At 42.7% G+C, this 22,983-nt stretch overlaps 1 protein-coding gene across 3 annotated transcripts in view; it reads right to left on the bottom strand.

Moving 5' to 3' along the window:
- Positions 1-22,983, bottom strand: part of PLXNC1 (plexin C1) — a 140,965-nt gene that overhangs the window by 100,637 nt on the left and 17,345 nt on the right. For 2 of the 3 annotated variants that reach the window (XM_019710302.3, XM_074325266.2), the window contains exons 2-4: positions 19,112-19,249; positions 7,413-7,547; positions 3,933-4,033 (exon numbers count right to left, since the gene is read on the bottom strand). In XM_019710302.3, coding sequence (XP_019565861.3) covers positions 3,933-4,033; positions 7,413-7,547; positions 19,112-19,249 — 374 coding nt within the window. The remainder of the gene's footprint in view (positions 1-3,932; positions 4,034-7,412; positions 7,548-19,111; positions 19,250-22,983) is intronic. The other variant, XM_074325267.2, reaches the window with a different exon arrangement.

Here is a 22,983-nt window from a genome sequence, read left to right as displayed (position 1 = left end):
CCCACCATCCCTTGCGGGACTCGAGGAATTGAACTGGCTACCTTGTGGTTGAGAGCCCACTGGCCCATGTGGGAATTGAACCGGCAGCCTTCGGAGTTAGGAGCATGGAGCTCTAACTGCCTGAGCCACTGGGCGGGCCCCAGATATTTTCTTTTATAAAGAAAATAAAAGTGGTGTCATTGTGAGTGAGATGAGGCTACTGCAGCCTGCACAGTCAGATGGAGATGTGTGTGCTAGGACCTGATGATCAAGACAGAGCCAGCCATGGAAAGATCGGGGGAAAAATATTCTAGACTGAGGACACAGCAAGTGCAAAGTCCCTGAGGCAGGAACAAGCCTGGTATATTCTTAAGTCAGAAAGGAAGCCAGTGTGGCTGGGGTAGAATGAATGGAGAGAGTGGCATGAAAAGTCCGAGAAGTATTAGGTTGGTGCAAAAGTAATTGCGGTTTGTGCCGTTGTTCATAACCTTTTAAACCGCCATTACTTTTGCACCAACCTAATAGCAAAGGGCCAGATTATGGAAAGCCTTGTATGCAGGCCCCGGATATAAAGGACTCAGATTGAATTCTAAGATGGAAGCCAGTAAAGGTTATCAAGCTGGGGAATGACATGATCCATATTTTAAAAGGGGTGAGGGAATAAGAGCTGCAGCAGGGGAAGCAGTGAGCAGGCTTTTATAAAAGACTGGGACTCAGCCCACCATCAATAAAAACCCCAGGTCTCCAGCCTCCTCTGATTCCTCCTCTCACCTTCTTGCTCTTACTGAACCACGCTCTCCCCTGAGGACACAGCTTCCCCACAGCCTGCTCACGGGCTGGCGGTTTCCTCTCCCTCACTGTTAAGTGTCCTGCTTATGTCTTACTTCCTCCTCTGGACGATTCTTCTTCTCTACTTCCTAAGCCCGCCCCAGCTCGCACCCCAGCTTTGAAGCTCATCCCTTCAGCCTCCACCACCCCACACTCCTCCTTGTTGTAACTATCTGCTAACTAACCCTACTCATGGGCCAATTCCTTTATTTTCTTGACTATCTAGTTCCTCATTTTCTCCAACATTGTTCCCATATCATTCTTGGTGATTGCAATTTCCGCACAGGTGGGTGATCCATCTAACACTCTGACACCTCAGTTCCTTGACCTGTCTCTGCCCATAATCTCGTTCTCCATCTTCCTTCAGCTACATAACCATACCTTAGACCTCGTCATTACCAATAATAACTCTAACCTCTCCATAACCTTATTTCAAGTTCCCCACAGTCCAACCACTACCCCTTTTCCATTCCCTACCTCCAACAAGTCTTAAACCCAACAGTAACCTCCAGTGCACGGATCTTGCCACATTTTCACAGACCTCATTCCCCTCATGTCCTCACTTCCCTCCTTAGAGCTCACTTACAGCTTAGAGCCCAGAGTCTACTATTCTAAGTATCAATATCCATATCAGTATTATTGTCCATCCCTTGCATGTACCCTTGGCATCCAGGCCCCACTGTTCCCTTGTGATGTATTTCCGGGCAAAGACCCAACTCTGGCTAAATCTCTTGCCTACTCCATGATGATGCCAATGGAGCTGAACAGGGCTTATGAAAGCAAAACTATGCTTACTGTTTTCACATAAGTCAGACCACGGACCTCAAGTGGGCATTAATGCTTCCCGGCCATCATTCTTTATTTCCTATCTCCGTTCTCTCTCTTTCTTTCACACCTTCTTTCTCTTCTCCCTTCAAACCACCAGGGCTCCCTCCCCCGCCTCCCCTCACTCTCACTCATCTTAAGTCACTGCAAATGATGTAAACAATATGAAAAGACACTGTACTTCCGCCATCCACCTGCTCCTGGGCCGGTATTCCTCAACATCCCTCCCAGGACCAAAAGGAGCGGTCCACACGCCTGTCTGAGGCTGGCTCCCCACTGGGGCCCTAGGTCATATTTTCCTTCATCTGCTGAAAGACAATACTCCACAACTCTCTCCTCTCTCCTGCATCATCAGTTTCTCCCTCTCTACTGGAACTTTCCCAGCAGCCCCAAAATGCACTGTTATTTCATGTATCTTAAAAACAACAAACCTGGACCCCACTTTCTCTTCCGGCATCTGCTCCATTTCTCTGCTCTGTTTCTCAGCAAAGCTACTCTAAAGAGTTGTCTCTGCTCTATCCCCTTGCCATTTTCTCTTGCAGCTTTAGCACCTCTTCCCCGTTGCCCTTGTCAAACTCCCAGATCATCACCTGCTAAGTCCAGTGGATCAATTATCTTCTTCTCTTATCTGACCTCTCAGCACGGTCCGGCACTGTGGACCACTCCCCGCTCCGTTCTTCCCTTGGCTTCCCGGAGACCACTTTCTTCAGTTATGTTTCTCCCCTTTCCAGCTGTTCCCTCTCCATTTCTGTTTCCTTTTCATTTCCCTCGATCCCTAAACGTTGCCCCACCTCAATGCTCAGTTCTCCAACTGCGTCTCCCCTCAATCTACACTCCCTTCCTCATCTAGTCTTAGGCTTTCTCGCATTCCATCAAAACACTACTGACTCCAAATTCCGATCACCAGCCTGGACCTCTCCTGCGAACTCCAGACCTGTGTTTGTCACTACTGTGGCTACCAGCTATGTATGGCCATTTGATCACCATCGTCACTGAGTTAACTCCCGCATGTAGCTCTAGAAACACAGCCAAGGAACCAACACAAATGGAACGGATTGGAAAGACTTGGGCAAAACTGCTTAGTGGCTGTGCGGCGATGAAGTGCTGTTCCTGATCAGCTCATTTCTTAAACTCTAGTCTTGGGTAAGCGGCAAGAAGAAAGCGTTCCTACCCAGTTACAATGATTCATGAGACTGTTCCTGGCCCCGCATCTTTTGTCTGCCAGTGATGCTGACGGAAACAGCCCGGTAAGGAAGCGCAGTGAAAGGCAAGGGCAATTATGCGTCTTGGTGCATCTCAGCTTTTGACATCCTCCATGAACTCTTCATTAATTCCATCCCCATATTCTCAGTTTGTTTCCTGACCCTCTTGCTTACATTGTAATTCCCCCCCGCCCCCTTCATTGCTCTTGGCTTCCTCCCCCAGAGGCTCCCAAATTCTCTCCCCAGTCCCCCTTTCTTTCCCCAGGCTGCCCCTTGTTCAGCCTTCAGCTTCTCTGTACCTGTTCTACTCTTTCTTATCCTTTTTTTACCTTTAAAAACTGAAAGCGCCAAACTGACAGACACTGTTATGGTTTTGTTTTGGTTTTTTTTTTTTTTTTCCCCCTGCCTGAGCTGCAGCTCAGGCTCTCTCCTCCTTGCTTCTATAGCGAGAGCCCCAGTACTGGGTTGCCATGGCAACAGCGAATCCAACCAGGCCGTCCCAGCGATGCTAGGAGCTGCCATGGCAAGGAAACCGCGCTAGGTCGCCACTGAGCCTAGCTGGGTCCTGAGCATCGTAATTCAAGACCAGGCTGGGCAGAGGCTGCCCGGAGCCTGAGGTTGTACATCAGGCCCACAGCTGTACGGCGCATTCAGAAACAACATCCTCAGTAATGAGGCTCCCACTGAGCCAATCGAATACATGACATTGTGAGAATTCATTTGAAAATTTTTAAACATCCTTATTATTTTATCTCCCCTGAGGGAGAACCTTTCGCCTCTCTCTCTCGAGTCTGGAGAACTCTGTACAAAGTAAAAGCAGACTGACAGCGCCAGCCTATCCTCCTGTGTGTCACATACCTGCCCCCGCCTTCCCCAGAGTGGGTAACCCTGCGTGGTCCAACCCAAATGGTTTGGAAGCACTGATACGGGTGGGAGCACCTCTGAGAATTCATTAGGATTGCACAGTGATATTTTAGTCAGCCACAAGAGCAGTTCTCCCAGGTCATCGGAATGAAGGGGTAAAGTGGGGCAACAAGTGTTCTGCAGCATGACACTTTTTCGAAAGTGTGAGTTGGTGAGAAAAAATTCAGGAAATACCTTTGTAGCGAATGGCACCAGCCGCAGTGAGGGTCTGCTGCTGCTAAGCACGCCAAACAGGATTTATGTTTACTGCAGTTTGCAACACGAATTCTCCTCACCTAAAAATAAAGATGGCAGCAGTTCAGATGGAATTATTAGCAATGCCAGAAAAACGACCACACCTTATCTGACGAAGGGCTACAGAGAGACATTTATCGACTCAAACTCTGAATGTCTCCACAATGACTCCGGGGGCAGGGGTTCTCAGAATCACCCAAGGAGCGTGTGAAAATGCCGCTTCCCAGACCCCTACCACTGAGACGCTAGCTGAGTAGGTCTAAGGTAGGGCCTAGGAATCTCTATTTTCAAGCACTCACTCAGGTGAGTCTGATATACAGTCAGGTTTCTGATTTGCTAAGAATGGTGTCGAAAGGGATGATGGAATCAGGTCACCTGGTTTTCATACAGAGATAGTCAACGGCACTTTGGAAATGAACATCTGGACATAGGAAAGCCTGTGACCCAGGAGTGTCAGCATGAGGCTGTCACTGGATTAGAAGTGAAGAGAACCCTCCCACACCCCTTGCAGGGGTAGCTCCATCACCTCAGCTCCTGGCTCAATTGCTCATATCCCCTCACTGGAGTTGAAAATGAAAGAAACGGGGGAAGGGGGGGTGTGTGTCAAATCATTTCCTGCCCCGAGAGCTGCCTCTTCCAGTTGTCAGCAATGGCAGCCCACAGTGCAGGCACCGTGCTGGGCAGACCCAGGCGGCGGAGGCAACAGTCGGAGCCTCGGAGCAGGGAGCTGGGGACCAGGGAGAAACTGAGTGTCACATGGCACATTTTCTGCAGGCAAAGCCCCACAGCAGGTAGGAAAGAAACTTGTGGAGCTCATTGAGCCAAGAAGTTGTACATGCCAGAAAGCATAAGTAACTTCATACAAGGGTTAGAGAAATGGCGTGTTCTAGAAGCGGGCTGCCAGGAAAACAGGCTATCCTGAGGAGTAGCCTTTGACGCTAAGTTGACTTCATGGCACATAACCAGACCCGTCCACTTCAAGGTCCTCCGTGCCGCTGATAGATGTGGTGAGCAGACCACCAGGCTGAGCTAGAATTAACCAGAATGTGGCTATTTCCTTGGAGTTCACAAAACATCTTTTTAATTCTGAGGAATTTTTCATAAATGTCACACAGTATCTCTAACCTTGTTTTCTCGTCTGTGAAATGGAGAGGGTGCTGCTGACTTCATGGCGTTATGACAAACATCATGTGGCACATACTAAATGCTGCATAAATGTTGGCTATTGCTATTGTGTGAGAAAAAGTTTCCACCATCCAACAAACATGTGAAACCTTACACTGAAAAAGCGAAATAGGTTTCTGAGAGCCTTTGAATATGCCAAGCGTCGTGACACTCCAGGAGGGGTATAGCAAGTAACATCTGCTCCTAGGAGCACTTGTGCTCAGAACACTTAGTGAAGTATGAATCGCTAGAACATTCTATGAGAATTACCATACAATATACTTAAACACACAAACATATAACTCTGTATAAGAGAGGACACTATAAATACTACATTGGACCTGCTTCTCCAACTTAACAACACATTATAGTGATTATTCTACAGCAATACATATATCTCCATATGATTATTTTTAATGGCTACATATTATACCATCCTATGGGTGTACCAGAGTATGCTAGTTTGGCCATTACTATCTGCCCAAGAGTCTAGGAAAGGACCTTCCTTAGGTTTTTGCCTCTTGTGGGTTATATTGGCTCAATCAGAGTCTTACAGATAGGATCTCTCACAGTAATTAACCCTAACTAAAGAATTCAAGAGTAACCAGCTTTGATACCCAGTTGAAAACTCTCCTCAGGACTTCAGGCTTTGAATGACCAGAGACTCTTTTACTGTCAGAAAGTGAGGACCCGTCAACTATTGGGGGCTCTCACAGTGGTTCCCATCCCACAGTCTTGGGTTCCAGGGAAGGTAATAATGAGGATTTAGGAGTTATTTGCAATGTTTCAAAAAGCTGAATGGAAAAATATGCACAGATTAAGCCAGACTTCAAGTGTCTTTGCTTTGCGCTGGAATTTTATCAGTTCTGTGTGGTAGCACAGTCAGTTCTCTGACTGGCAGTTCTGAGATGCCCTTGATAAATAAAGCCTGAGAATGGGAAGTGTTACTTGATATATACAGTTTGTTGAGTAGAGAAAAAGATTTCAATTGCGGGAACCCTGAGGAAGAAATACAATAAAAAGTGTTTGAATGGTGAAGAAGGCTGGTCAAGAAGATTCTCTAGAGTGAAGAGCTGGTTTATAAAGGTAGATGAGATCCAGTGGCCATCTCAACGTGGTGATTTGGACATGACGGACTTTCCAATACGCAAAGAGCAATATGGCCTTTTTAGGAATTCCAGAAATTACAATGTGCTTGCACATACTCTGTGACTCAAACAGCACATGGAGACTGAAGTCATTGCTATCCTCCTAAGGACGATTGAGGAAAAGAATGAAAAATTGGGGTGGGCCAATGGCATTGGTTACCTCCCTTATATAATTATGTAGGTTTCAATCATCTTCTTTGCACTTTGTATGTTCCCATAGTCATGGGTCAAAACCACCGTGCCAGAATGACCTATTTAATTTTGACAAATGTGGGATTTGATCTCATTTATCATGGACTTTAGAGATCAGGGCATAATTTAAGTCCTAGTTCTGACAAGGCCTAACCTACATATATCCTTGAGCAAGTTATTTAACCTTTCCAAGTCTCAGACTCTTCATCTATAAAACAAGGGTAAATTTACAGCATTACATTCACATATTTCTTTAACATTGTTTATTTACACATGTATGTATATGCACACAACTCTATGCCTCTCGTCTAGAGAGACCATGTGAAGAAGAGTAACTTGTACATAGGGACTCAATAAAAATTAGTTTCCTTCCCCTTTCCCTGATGAAAGCGCTTTGTAAAAATGAAGAAAATGTATCCTTTATATATCAGTGAGCAGAAGCAAGACGGAAAACTAAAACAGCCAGATAAATTAAGAGAGGGAGGGCAAATGCCGTATATTTCCTGGTTCATGAATGTGTATGAGACTGTGACCTGATATTAACCCCAAATCCCAAAGCCAATCCCATTGGGCATATTCATAAATGCATCTAACCATTTAGTGCCCACACAATAAATGTGTAAATTCAGTTACCTTGCTGATTATGTGCCCATTTGCAAGCACACCATCCTCTGAAAAACTTGGCATTGGAAATATATAGCCAATAATAAAATTGTCTAAATAGGTAATATTTCTTGCTCACTTAATGACAGTAAGGTTTTAAATTCCATGCCTGTGAACCAGTGCAGGTCTTCTCAAAGCCTGCAGCAGTTTTGAAACTTGGTAGTTCAATGTAAAAGCTTTACTACTAGATAATGACGTCAATTAAACCATTCTTTTTCATAAGTCAGAAGCAATAACTAGTATTTCTACCTACCTCTTTTCCAGCTGTTAGATAGATATAGATATTCTTCTCAGGATGAGGAACGAGTTTATGGAAAACAGGTGTTTCTTCTTTAATTTCATAGATAACCTCCGGACAATTTGAAGTCAAATTTTCACCAAGAATAACCTATTTTTTTTTCCAAAAAGAGAAATATAATTTCTGTTAACTATTTTGAATAGCAGAGTGACAAAAACTTGCAGCTTAATTCTAAAACCACATCCTTTCTTACTACATATATTGGCTAAGTCACCATGTTCCTCAATCACCCTCTCATGTTTCTCTTCAGCAAAGTTGGTAATAACAAGCATAGTATTTCTGCTTTTGTAGGAGACAAAGTCTCTCTCTCTCTCTCTCTCTCTCTCTCTCTCTCTCTCTCTCTCTCTCTCACACACACACACACACACACACACACACACACACAGCACCCTCAGTGATGGGGCAGTATCCTCAAACATGGAAGCTCAGAAGCTCGTCCACAGTTCCTGACCACGTCTGATCCGGCCTCGTGAGAAGCTACATGAGGCCAGTACTATGCAGCCTCATGTAGCTACACAGCTTTGCCAGTACTGTGCCAGGAGTGGTCTTCAAACTAACGGAAGTCGGCTCAACATACATTTGTCTGGGTTACTCTGATTCTCCCATATGATTCTACGTGTATTCATGCATTTTAAAGTAACCAGGACAACTTCACAGGCCTAAACAAGTAGTATGTACTTGTACAGAGGGTGCCAAAGAAATGTATACACATTTTAAGAAGGAAAAAAAAACTATTAAAATGGTAATACTCAATATATACCAATAACAAAAGGTGAATGCAAGTCACATTGGACTTCTGCAATTGCAAGAGGTGCTCAAAGTGGGTACCATCAGCAACCAGACACTTCTGATGATGGCAAACTACTGCTTGAGAAACGCTCACCAAAGTGTCTATGTGTATACAGTTTTTTACACCCCCCCCCATATATAAAATATAAGTGTGGCTTTGAAATTGGACAAAACTAAGTTTCACTCATCTTTAGTCAGTGAACATCTACTGAATGTGCAGTGTGCATCAGGCATGTCCTAGGCATTTAGGAAATGGCAGTGAACACAACGGGGCTGGGGGAAGGAGTCCTGCCTCAGAGAAGTTACATTCGCACCCTACGTGCACACAGGGGAGTGACGGCAGACAGTTCACAAAAAGTATGTAAATTATAAAATATATTAGAAGGCAATATAAGTCAAAATAAAGTAGGGTAAGGAGATGGAGAATGCATGGTCAGAGTAGGTCTCATCGAGAAGGTGACATTTATTTACAGACTTGCAGTGGATGATGGAGTCGTTTAGATATCTGGACAAAGCATGCTCTTAGAAGAGGAACTCACTGGTACAAAAGCCCTACAATGAGAGGAAGCCAGTATGGTTTGAACAGAGCAAACAAAGTAGAGAAGACTGGGCAGCGAGGTAATGGGGCGAGAAATACAGGTTCTGGGAGGCCGGTGTAAAGCTTTGGCCTCTTACTCTACGTGAGAGAGAGGGAGCCATTGGGTTTTGAGCAGAGGAGTAATATGGTAAGAGGGCAGGGTTTGAAGTATTGATAGAAGACTCATTAGGAGCCTATCACCATAATCCTAGAGAAATATAATGGTAGCTTGGGCTCACATTTGCATCCTGGCTCGACCCTGTAAGTGGCTGGGCTGCTTTGAACTTGTAACGTAACCTCCTGGGGCCTTAATTTACTCATCTCTAAAACAGGGCTAATAATGCCATCCTTAAATACAGCTGTTGTAAGGACCAAATGAACATTACAAAAGATGCTTAGCACATAACCAATACTCAATAGATAACAATCTATTACTAGCTTAAAAGCTCCCTTTCGGTGGGGACCACATCTTACTCATCTTTGTACCTATCTCATTGTCCAATACAATGCCTTCAAAAGTGAAGGTGTTCAACATTTTGTCAGTTTGCACATGTCCAAATATAATACCTACATCTGTATCTCTACCACTGGGTACAGCAGTGACACTGGGAACGTGATTTTAAAAGAAAAAATTGGCACCTGAGATTATTTTCGGACAAAGTCAACATTCATGCATCTCCTGACCAATAATATGCCTGCATCCATATATCCTGATTTTGATTACATAGTAATTACATATTGCTACTTAATCAAAAGCTCCTTGTCAATTTGGCACACGGAGCATCTTCCTGTACCTGAACCCTCTCCCAGGACCTGAGCCCGAGTCTGACTTTGTCCTGAGGTGGTGACTTCCTTCCATCATCTGTTCTGGGTCAAGCCCCGTGGATTCAGTGCACCTAGCTCAGAGCCTGTGAACTGCCCACTCAATTCAGTAGCAGCTCTGTAAATGTCGATCCTAACCAACTAACTACATTAAACGTGACTTTTTAAAAAGGAACAGCAGTTACATCCCAATGGAGGTGGGACAGATCTGTGCCTCAAGTCATTTTAAAATGTCTTTATAGCTGCACCATCCAATACAGTAGCCCCTGGCCACATATGGCTATTTAAGTTTTAATGAATTAAAAAGTCAGTCACTCAGTCACACCGGCCACATTTCATGTGTGCACCAGCCACATGTGGCCAGTGGCTGCCATACTGAGAGTGCAGATATAGAGCATTTCCATCATCATGGAAAGTTGTATCGTACAATGCTGGCATCCAGAAAACCGAGTGAAGGGAGACTCCAGCAAGCACTGACCAAGTGTGGACTTGCCAGGCTCTTGTCTTTCCATCTCTAATTCCTGTTCTTTATCGGCGCTCAGATTCAAAGAGTTGATCCAGTTCTAAAACGTGGTTGTATGGAGAAGAAACAGAAAGCTGATTAAAAACAAAAAAACAGATTTATAGAAATATTCTCACGTGAGACAAGAAAAGAAAGGCTGCTGCCCAGCTTTCTCTTGAGAAATTCCTCACGCTGGAAGCATCCCTGGGCAGAACTATCTATGACGTGTTCTCACCCATAAAGCTGAACCTGAATCGAATTAAGCCCGTAGCGCTAACTTCCATCTAGCATTAGGAGACACAGAGGAACAAGCCAAGCAACACTATAAGAGAGCAAACTGCCAGTGCCACAGTGTGAAACAGTCATGGGCAGCAGACTCCGTTTCCTCATTCGGTCAATGGTGTTGAACAAAAGGCGTGCCTTCCTCAAGAGGTCAGTGGCTGCATAGAAGGCGGCCACTCCACATTAGGAGAAACACAACAACCAAAATGATTGGAGAGCCTTGGTCAGACACCAATTTGAACAAGAACAATTTTAAAAAGACAGTTTTGAGCCGATCAGGAAAATGCTGTTATATGGACTCAGTATTAGATAACCCTGAAGAATTACTTGAGATAATAGTGTTATGGTTATAGTCATTTAAGAAAAGGATCATAGCTTTTTTTTAGAGATGCATAATGACATACTGTCTAGGATTTGCTTTAAAATAAAAAAGTAAATAACATTATTTACAGTAATTACAACATGGTGGCTATAGTTAATAATACTGTATTGTATAAAGAAGGTGCCAAAAAAATATGTACACATTTTCAGAAAGGAAAAAACTGTATTAAAATTATGTGGATGGTAACCACTTTGAGCACCTCTTGTATTAATAATTGCAGAAGTCAAACGTAACTTGTATTCATCTTTTGTTATTGGTATATATTGAGTATTACAATTTCAATAGCTTTTTCCTTTCGTAAAATGTGTATACATTTTTTGGCACCCTCTATATTTGCAAGTTGCTAAGAGTAAATCTTAAATGTTCTTGTCACAAGAAAGAAATGTGTAACTACGTATAGTGATGGATGTTAACTAGACTTGTAGTAATCATTTCACAATATATACAAATATCGAATCATTATATTGTACATCTGAAACTAATATAATGTTACATGTCAATTATACCTCAATAAAAAAATTTACAAAACACCACCACTCCTTGTCCATTTTAACTGAGTTAGGAGCTGCACTGCAGTTATCATTGGGACTTATTTTACTTACTCTTAGAGCAGGGATGCAGATGGGTAGGGACTAGAAAGGTCTAGTTCGGGGTAACTTTGATTTGTTTCCTAGATACATTGGAGATGTGGCCAGAAGTCTGTCTAGAGCTCTGAATTATGGCATGGAAATCTTTCTTTCTTGCATTAAAAAAAATAATTACCAAATTGCACTATGTGCCAAGGTTTATCACCCAGTTTCCTGAGCAAGCTACCTAGAGTGCCTACACTGAAGCTTGTCCTGATAACCACAGCTTCTGGGGTTAAACTGTTATGCTTCATTGATGGTGGGAGTGAGACTTCTCTGGAAGGTAACTTGGCATTATCCATCAAAATTATAACGCACACATCCTTAGGCCTTGCAGCCCCTCGTATATATGTGAAATAATACGAGTATATGTCCGTGGCTATTCATTGCAGCATCATGTGTTGTACACAGAAGATTGAAACAACCTAAATGTCCAACCACAGGGACTAGGTTAAGTAAACTATAGTACAAATGATGAAATACTGTTTAGCCATAAATGTAATTAGAAAGCTCTTTATGTTATGTTTAACATATAATATTAAATATGTAAAATTTGTATACATATATATTGTATGTACATATGCATGTATATATAAGTTTAATATGTTATATGTTTAATAAAAGAGGGGAAGGACTATCTTCCCTTTTGCTTGCAGATGTACATAAGATATCTCTGGAAGGAGATCCGAGAAACCAATATTATTGGTTGCCCCAGAGGTTAGAAACGTGTGACTCTCACTGTATATTCTCTTGGTTCTTTTGCATTTTGAACAATGTCAGTGTATTATCTCAAAAAATAAACGCATACAATTTAAATTTAGAAAGTGTTTGAAGAAGAGCGGGTTCAATTGTTTTTCTCTTTGCTACATTATACAGAGAAGGTCTCCAGAACCCTGAGGACAGAACGACACATTTTCATTTTCGTCACAAGGGACTCCAACATGCTACACAGAGGCACTGGGGTCTCTGTTTCTGCGGTCGTCCTCTCTCTCAGATGACTACAGGACAGGAGAGAGATGGCCCTCTTTCTCCTTCAGATTCCTATTAATGTCACCTGCTACCTCACCCACCCCTCTCCCCACAGCCCAGCCCAGGGGCCCCAGTGGACACTTGGATCTTCCAACTGCAAAATTCACATCAACATCGACACAGAAGAAAGCCAGCAAGACTGGAACAAGGGAAATGTTCCTTCCTCAGCTCAGTCAGGTGGGCAGCCTCGGAAAAAGAACATGATCACTGAAGTGCTGCTGGAAGTAATAATGAGTCACAGAAACCCAAAATGGGTTGAATTTTGCATAAGAGAAACTTCATCCAATTCCCACACATTCCTTCCGAGTGATTTTTATCTGTTGTGGATTTTTATGTGTTGCTTCCAGGATATGCCCTGAATACAGATCTAATCTGAAATCAACCTGTGCCTCTGCCATGCAGATGCTGATATACCCCTTCCTCCTTCAAGGCTCAAATGCCACCTCCTCTGAGAAGCTTTCCCTGGTCGTCTTTCTACTGTACCCACTGTCATTCTCTAGCCACCACTGTGTTCTTCACAGCACTTGCCACTACCTGAAACTACTTTACCATTGATTAATCCATTTACGTGTTTTCTGTCTTTTTCTTCCTATCGTAAGAGCAGTAGCACTGTCTGTTTTGTTCACTTTTGTATCCTCAGCACCCAGAACAGTGTCTGGGACATAAAAGGTGCCCAATAAACATTTATTAAATGAAAAAAAACTCTCTATTAGCATTCAAGATTTTATAAGGCTCTTTGCATTTTTCCAGCTGAAGCCTGTGTAGAAAACAAATTTTCCCCGATGGAGAATTTCAGCTCATGTCAACATACTATTTCTGATGACATCTTCCTAAAGCCTTGTGGTAGGCTATTAACTAGCCTTGGGATTTTTGTTGCATACAAAAATGAAAACAAAACAAACAAATGAAAAAAACAACTACAGTCCTGAAATGTATGGTGAGACACTTCCACACCATACATTTAGCTGCATCACAAGTTCGACACCACCCACAGGAAGGATAGCATGGTGAGGAAAATGAAGGGGGAGAATTAAACAAAAGACTATTTCTTTTTTTCTTTAATATTACCATGAGATGGAAAAGCCATGGGTGTTCAAAAGGCTCAAATATTTTATGCCAAATTTCTTTCCTTATGTCTCACTCCGCAGGGCTAGCAAGTTGAAGGGCAAACAGGCAAATCTTTTAATTTATTTTTTTTCCCATAAACACACACACACACACACACACACACAGAGAGAGAGAGAGAGAGAGAGAGAGCAAAGTAATTATCCAACAGCATTTAACGTGTTTCCATAGTTAGGAGCAATAAAGATGAAATATAAAGATTAAGGCAAAGTCCTCTCTTGTTTCCAATCTACCTATTTTATTGTAAGTAGTAAGAGAAGCATACAGTCTGAACGACAAGTTCTAGATTTGTGGATTACAAGGGAGTAATAGTTCTAAATTGGGGATTCCCTGTGAACTCACAAACTGAAATGAGTACGAAGGGGATGCACTTGAAATAGCTTCATACTGACGTTCTAAACAGTCAACCATGGAGCCCATTTCCAAGTTTTGACACTGTCTGCTGCTTTTACTTTTTGGTCCATTACCTCAGCTCAGCCGTCCTCACCCCACCCCCACTTCCGGCCCCAGGTCCTGTCCTGGTTTCCCAATGGTCTCCTTTTTCTTATTGGGAAATTCTGTGGGCATACACATGTAGAGCTTGGCCTTATAAAATTTTATCATTTTTGTTTTCTCTTTCTTTCACTAGAAGACTTTAAAAGCCAGAGTCAAGAAAGGCTCTACAGGTGCTACACAGTTCGTCTACTGTTGGAATGCAGGAAGAACTTTCTGGAACTGAGATGAATTTCACTCTGTGGTTTGGATAACTGAAATCCACTAGTGGGAGTAAAGTGTTGAGGGCAGCAGTACTTTTCTGCTGGACAGGGGGAAAGGGCATGATGTGGCTTCCTCCACCCTGAACCTTACTTCATCCCTAGGGATGTTGAAAAAACCCAACACTAGCTTCCGATCACAGGACCCACTCCCAAAATCAACTTGAATACACATTTTTCTCTAAATGAACCCACTGAGGAAAAGCAGAGGCCCCAACGGGGCTCAGAGGCTCCCATGAGCTACCCGCAACCCCAAGAAGAAAGGGCTCTTCCTTCTTCTAATACAGAAGTCTATCCCCAAACAGGAACAAACTTAAACTACAGAAGACATAGTTCCTTCTCATGAAACCTCAAATACTGGTATCTTAATATTAACCCTGATACTCCAGTGTTAGAAAAAAAAATAATAAAAACTAGTTCCACCAACTCTGTCAAGCTCTACAGACTACATTTTAATTACCAATGTAGTTCGGTTGTGGGACAAGTTGTTTCAGTTCAAATCGTCTTGAGCAAGTCACCTAACTTCTCTGAGCCTTAGGTTTTTTCATTTATAAAGATGGGATGGTAACAGTATAGTCTCATGAGGGTTAAATGATTTAACCCACACAGACACTGGTTCTAATGCCTGGCACCTTGTAAAAACTCAGAAATGTTAGCTATTATTACTATTCCTTACCCGCTGCCTTCTTATCTTTTACGCTTTCAAGAAAGGTTAATGGGCATATGTAAAGTTACAAATTTCAAATTTCATGCATATTCTGTTATTACTTACTTTACCACATGGAAAAGCTCAAAATATTCAGTTCTGCCCTTGAAATAAGGACAATTTTCTGTACCCGACAGTCAACTCAAAGGAATCCAAACCATGTGATAGGCTGTACCACAATTTGGAGGAAGATTCAGCATGTGTTTATAAAAACGCATACACTTTTCAGTGTCCTGGCTATGCAACATGTGTGACATGAATTCCCAAAAGCTGAGTTCAGTAAGATCATATTTTTTGGTCTCAGTGGAGATGCTAACAACTGAAAAATTACAGAATGCAATCATGTTCACAAAGGAAGTAAAATTAGGAAATACGCAAGGGGTGGGGGGAGTGATTGCACATAACCTGTCTTATAACCCTTAGGACAGCATGTTAGTAAAATAAGGGGGCAGATCAGATACCCTCAAAGGACGCTTTCAGTTCTAAATTCCTTCCATTTTTCTACAATCTTATAAAGGGACTTAGGAATAAAGCAGGAGAAAGAGGGCAGAACAGGTATTAGCATACTGTCAACTCTTTAGTTTTTCCACTTAGCGGTAAAATCTTACCTTTGGAGGTAGTGCTGGGTTACTGGGAAGAGTGCATGTCTTTAAAGACACTTTAAAAAATGACTCACTATCTAGGCTTACGCTCAAAATAATGTTTCCACATAATAAAATATGATACATCTATTTAAAGATACTGTTTACAAAAGGTTTGCCATAATACTTTCAACAAGCATTTTCCCTCATTAACTGAAGAAAGAAAGGATACAAAATTGGATAGAATCTGACCTCAACTACATAAAAAAAAAGAAATCTAAACCACTGAGCAGTTGCCTCTACATAATAGAACTAGAGGTAATTTTTCTTTGCTCTCCCCTCATCCCCTGCTACTTTGCAACTTTTTCTATGAGCATATATTACTTTTACAATGAAAAACTATTTAAATAACATGATATTTGCACAAAATTATATGAAAACGCCGTGAGATTTTCAGAGATATAGTAAGTCAGGTTTTTTTATGCGTGGCGGTAAAAACGGCAATTGGGCTCCACTTGCTACTTCCTGCCTCTCATCCAACCAGGCATATACTACAGGGCCTGGCGTCTATCAAAATGCCTCAACTCTTGATCACTGGGAAACTGATGAGTCAGGCTGCAGCTGATCCAAGGCCTCTTTCTTCTCCTCCTCCCCAGCTGGCTGGCCGCCTTGGGTTGGGTTTTGTTTTTTGATGCTCATTAGTACCTCTACTCCGCAGCGTATGAAGCCAAGCTTGTGTCTATCAATGTTCAGCTTTTCTAACAGTTCTGGTGACAAGTCTGGCAAGAGAGAAGCTTGAAGTTTTTAAATAAAGGGATTTGGGGATTATCTGTGTCTTCCAAATCATCTACAAAGTCCTGAGTTTCAGCACTCTGGGTAGTGTCTCAGGCTACAACCAAGAATCTGCACACAAGCTACGTGGGAGAGTCTTGAGAATTGCTGGGCTGTCCTAGGGAGCCCCGAGGGACCACGTCACCTCCCTCACATTCGTCCCTCACAACCTCCTCTGAGACAAGCAACCTTCCTGAGGGCAACTGGGGGTGGGGCTTAATTCCCAAGAAGTTATGGAGCCAGTGAGGTATTCCCTTTCAAGCTGGGATTCTTCTCTGAGTCTCTAAGAGCTCTGGCCCACCCCAGGAGCACTGGTCCCCCACCATCGACCCCTATATCAACATGCTCCCCTCCAACACACACATCCAGAGAACCCTCAGGGAGTGGTTCCTATGCTTGGGGCAGAGGTTAAAGTCATAAGGGATATTAGTGCAGTCTCTGAAGTAACTCCAGGTTCAAATCCTTGCTCTGCCACTGTGTGACCTTGGGCAAATCATCCAGCTTCCCTGGACCTCAGTGCCCTCATCTGTAAAATGGGAACAGTACATCTACTTCACTGAGTCATGGAGAGAACTGAATTAGCTAGAACATGCAGAGCGATTGGCACATAGGAAGTACTGTACAAATGTTAGCAGTCACCAAACAAATAGAAAAACTAACCTACCCTTGTTATTCAAACCCTGAAAACAAGGCCACAGATGTGGCTTTTGAAGAGGTATCCCTTACTGATGCTAAGGAAAGTGAGACATCAGTCAGCCACTTCTCCTGAGCAGCTTGAAGCTGAGGCTCGGTCCCACCCCTCTGGTACTACACCTCTAAAAGCTGGCCAGCTGCACACAGACTGCTGGGATGAACAAACAGGAGGGGTGAAACCAGGCCTTCCCTTGGGGAACTACTTACAGCCCAGTGTTCCTTCAACTCCAGTTTACCATGTAACAGTTTGGTTGGCTCAGCTTTGAGGAAACAGTGTTCTTGTCAAAACACTCATCAAAAATATCCCAAATCTGAAGAAGGAATTGATGAGGAGGCCCAGTAAGGATTGAAGGGGACTTCTGCCAGAGTAGGGGTCCAATCAGCCTGACCAAGTTGGTGTAGCTACAAATTTCACCTCACAGCACCAAGCAACTTGTGTAGAATGACTGATGGGTGTTCACCTTTCTCCGGGAAGGAAAGCTCACACAACAGGAAAGATGATCAATGTATATTTTAAAAGAATGTGTATACAAACAAACTCTCTCCCATATGTTACTGGGTTTCCTCCAAAGAAAAACAGATTAAATCAAATGCCTACCAGGCACTCAGCACTGTATCAGGCTGTTGGGAATTCATGGCCTCCTTCTCAAGAAGGTTAAAATCAAGTTGGGAAGGCCAGACAAACACAAGAGAAAAGGTTAAGCATCAAAGCAAGACATTTACAGATAATGAGTATTTCAGGAGATGAGGGGGAAACGCGGTCACTACAGGCTTAGGACTCCTCAAAGATAAGGTGGAGTTTGAGCTGAGCCAAAGCACAGAGACACAGGATTCAGTAAAGCAGAGAAAAGGAAAAAGAAAGAAAGCAATCCAGGAAGCGGGTGCAGTGTGAGCAAAGGTGTGGGGACAGGACTACACAATGCACAATTGGAGAACAGTAAGCAAATAGGTTTGGTTAGAGTGGGGGATAAGTGCACAGGAGACGGACTGGAGACCATCAGCAGAGGAAGGGGTTTTCCAGGTTGTCTCATACAATCGCATTTTACAGATGAGAAAATGGAGTCTCAGAGAGGTGAGGCGATTTACCCAAAGTCACACAGCTAGTTATCAGTGGGAGATCAGTTGAGAAAACAAATCTACTAATGTTCAACTTAGAAACTGAGCTGACAGTAAATCGACTAGCTACAGAGAGGCAAAGCGATAGCAGCCTAGGGAACAGAAATAGCGCAGTTCCTGACCACAAATGTTGGTGGAGGCCACCGGTGTTCAATAAATGCTTGCTGATGAAATTCAGAAGATCACCACTGTCTAATTTCAGACAAGTTCTCCTCCTTCCTACTGCCCCTCCCCCATGTGAATAAAAAATCTCAACTTGACCAGTGGTACATCCATACAGTGGAAAATATAGGCCTCGGAGATAAACGTCAAGAGCAGTGTCAAAGGATTTCAGATTTCTAACTTCTCTGTGGTGTGTGTAGGTACAAAGGCCAGAAAACAAACCCCCTCTGTGGGTGGCAAGTGGGCTGGAGAGGAGGAACACCTGTTTTTTTCCCTTTTCAAGTCCTATAATCTCTCATCTCTTTGAAGTTCTGAGAAATCAGGTGCTTTGCACATTTCCATTACAAAGGAGAGAGAACCAAAAGGTTAAATGTCTTAGGGAGGTGAGTCAGGGATGGGGTAGAGGCCAGACCCTTATGAATCAGGAAGGGGAAATATCTTTGCTCATGCTGGGAAACAAGGTGGCGGGTGCGTTGTTACATGGCTAGGAAGGTTAATACAGATTTCTAGAAATTTCTTTCAGGCCATTTCTGGGGGTCACTGAGGAGTTCACAAAGCAGTTGGTGTGGTATTGTATATAACCCAGAAGCAACAACAAAAAAAATAACAAATAAAAAATTAAAAAGCATAGAATGGATCACTATTAAAATCGACATTGAAGAAGGCACAGAAAACCAACCTTAAGTAACTGGCCATCTCCAGTCCCCAGGAATAAAACTGTCCTGTTCATTACGACGGTGCCATAAACAGATGTCAGGTCGGAATGGATCAAGGTAGATGATGCGATTGGTTGGACCTTTTCAGGTTTATCTTCATTCTGAACATGCACACAAACGCACAAATAAAAAAAAGATAATTTTTAACAGTGATCATTCTCATGATGATTAACTGTCACTTCTGCCCACCTGGGAAGGATCCTACTTGAGCCCCAAATGTATTTTCTTAGACAAGATTCCCAGGAACAACCTTTTATCCTTTTTGTCTGCAAAATCACCATGCTTGCCTCGCCCATAGAAAGCCATTTGTTTACTACGTATTAACATGTATTGATTGCCAGCAGTGAGCTAGCCATCCATTTAACACTCCCCCAGCTGATATATGAAACCCAGCTCCACTTTATTGCCAAGAGAAAGCCCAGTGCTGAATTGGGAGGGAGACAATCTTACAGTTGGCTGTTTGCAGGCTCCTGCTGCAAATTGTTTCAGCTAGGGATTGGCTTCGGCAATGTTAAACAAGCCATTTCCCAAAATGTGAGGCAGACCATCCTATTGGGTGTGATGGAAGTGAGGAGGGATTCTGGATTTAGAAGAAGGATGCAATGTGAAGCACAAAGACAGGGTAACTAATTCAGAGGGTAAAGAGGAAAAGATATGGTCGTGGACGGTGGGAAAGACAGAGCCTCAGAGCTAAAGAGAAACAGCATGAGGGCTGGACCTGGTGCTGATGCTCTCCAAGAAGAAAGAAAAAGCCTAACTCCCATCCGAAGGCATTTACCGTATTTTGCCGTGTATAATGCGCTCCCGTGTATAATGTGCACCCCCATTTTTAGCCCAAACTTTTAGGGGAAAAAAAATCTTTCGTTTTAACTTTTTAATTCAAGTTTTTATTTGTTTACATTTAGGTACTTGTTTTTTGTATTATAAAGGAATTTTAGCATTTTTTAACATATTATGGTATAAGAAATTGTATGTAACAAATAATTACAAAACACGAGAACAGATACAAAGTACAAGAAGTTTTATGTACCGCTAACAAATTCACGATATTCACACATCACAGAAGGCCCAGAACTCTTCGTCCTTGCAAGTTCGTCCTAAGTTCAACAAAACCGAGTATCGTATTCCAGGGTATTATTTTGCATACGGATATCGTTATTGATTTCTAGAGTTACACTTTTAACTCATAAGCACAAATAAAATAATTAAAAACATTTATGTAGATACAGAATTAGTACTACCCATGTATAATGCACATCCTTATTTTTCCCTCACAAATTGGGCAAAAAGGTGCACATTACACAAGGCAAAATACGGTAAATGGGCTGAGACTTTGAGCACTTATAATCACATGCTTGTTCCTGATCCTCAACGAAAGCCCCTTTAAATAAAGCAGAGTGTTGACCAAAATGTCTCTCCCTTTCTTGTTTAAAGGCATGAAGTGTTTCATGCTGCATCTTGCCTTCAACGGCAGGAAACTGAGTTTGTTACACAAATCTCTGGAAGATAATGTAGCTAGAAAGAGTCGTTGCCGTCTGTAGCTACTGAACACAGTGTGATAGCACACTTTATCTGCCAGAGCCCAGATCCCAACTGTATTAAGGTTTTCAAAGTCACATTTAAGTTTTAGCCAATGAGAGAGCTGGCAAACTTCAGTACCCATAACCACAACGCCTGAAGTCACCCCGTTTTGGAAGGAGGGGAGCTGGGCAGGGGGAGGCTAAGACTTATTAACTTCATTATAATATTGCCAACAGTGTTTATGTCTTTCAATTTATGTCTTATTAAATATTCATTATTTTTAACCCACCAAGTTTCATTAACATCTACACTGAATGGATCCGTGGACTAAATTGATTTCTGAAGCCTTTAAAAGTGCTGTCTATATTTCTTTGTTGAAGTTGCGCTGCGAGGGAGAGATAAGCTAGCAAGGATTTATCCAATGCCATGATCACTTTTCAAGGAAAAGATGTCATAACCCAGGAAGAAAGTGACTTATTTACATAAAATATGCCATAGTGAACTCAGTTTAAGAAGATTTTTAGAAAGCCCATTAGAGATTTTTTCCCCCCGTTAAAAGATACTTTTCATGCAGTTGGGGAAGATGAGGAACTGTCCTGTTAAAATTAAAATTAAGAAAAAAAATCTCTGGGTCTATGAATCAGAACAATAGATCACTGTTTAGATAAGGATGCCTCATGACTAGGAGCAGAAAAAGGAAAATTGGATGACCTTTAAATTACAAAAATAAAACCACATCTGGCTTTAAAATAAAACCAGAATTGTTCAAACTTAACATCGGCCAACAATGCCTATAACTTTTATTAAATATTTGAGCAGCACGGAGAGGTTAACTCAGAGAACTGGGCAGCACCTCTGCCTGGGCATGTGGAATTCTCTAACCCCACTCTCTTTGGCTAGAGGACGACATGCTCCTTCATCCATGACACAGAAAGACAAATGGCTGTGGAGTGCTGCGTATGCTTCCACAAGGACCAAGAGGGACAGTGGACTCCCATGACTGGTATACAGTAGGTGCTTAATAACCATAGCTATTCCGATAAGCCAAGAACCATGATGTCACAGGTGGCCTTTGCTGAGGTGGGTTGAGACATTCTGTTTGTGAAAGAAACAAACAAAAAGGCAGCCCAGAAGCTGAAAGGGAACAAGGAGAAAATTGCTTCAAAATGACGGCCGCAGCCTTTCTAGGGCCCTCCCCTGACTATTGACTGCTCCTCAGTACTTGCAGTTTTCAAATGAAGTCCTGGATCAACGGCATACGTAAGTGGTACAGCCATGACATCAATGTTCCCAAACTGCAGAGCTGGAGGCATAGAACAAACCACCTGGGATCAAGGGTCAGAGGGGTTAGGTTCCTATTGGAACTAGGTTCTCACCTGCTGGGTGAGCGGGGCAATGTATTTAACCCTTTGGAAGCTTGCTTTCCCAGTTGTGAATAAGGCTAATGAAACCTGATTAATAGGGTGGTTATGAAGATATGAAGATGAGAATAATGAGGGTAGTAATAATAACATGTCGATGAGTGTTAGCTGGTATTATTGCTAGTAACATGTACTCACTGTGTGCCACTCGGAGTACTTTTTATCACCCTGTCTAATAGGAGCAGTGTAGGGTACTGAGCCAGACCTGGATTTGAATCCTGGCACTACCACTTTCTAGCTAAGTAATTTGGAGCACATTATTTAGCCTCGCTGTGACTTAGTTTCCTCCTCTAAACAATGGAAGTGACGTAACAGTATTTATGCCATAGAGTCATTCCGAGGACTGAATGCGTTAGTATGTGAGCCCCAGTAGAGCTTAGAACAGTGTCGAACCCATAATAACATGCAATCTATGTTTGCTGTCATTACCTTATTTAAAAACACAAATTGTTGCTGCCACACCCATGGCAGTATGCCCACCTTCTTTGCCACAAAAACCATAATTGTGTTCAGGTAACAATAAACCCCAGCCTGGGCAAACCAGGATTGGTCCAAACGTAACGGTAATCTTATTCCCCATTGCTGGATACTTGCTTTCCTACCCCTCAAATCTAGCAGTGGCCATGTGGCCCATTTCTGGCCAGTGAGATACAAGAAGTCCACTTGAGGGGCTTCTGGGAATAAGCTTCCTCCTTGATAAGAGGAGGCTCTGAAGGTAAGCCCATTTACCCTCGTCCCTCATGTCCTCCTTTGAAATAAGCTGTGTGAGGCCATCATGCACAGAATGGTGGCAGCCATTTTGTTTCCATGGCATTCAAGATAGAGGATGAAAATCAACGTGCTGAGATTGGTGCTGGGCACTGATAAAAGGCCCTCCGTTCTTGAGACTGTAA

This window comes from Rhinolophus sinicus, chromosome 1, assembly GCF_057876585.1.
Source record: "Rhinolophus sinicus isolate RSI-liver-muscle chromosome 1, RSI-T2T, whole genome shotgun sequence".
Lineage (NCBI taxonomy): Eukaryota > Metazoa > Chordata > Mammalia > Chiroptera > Rhinolophidae > Rhinolophus > Rhinolophus sinicus.
This window is presented reverse-complemented; position numbering and strand designations above follow the sequence as displayed.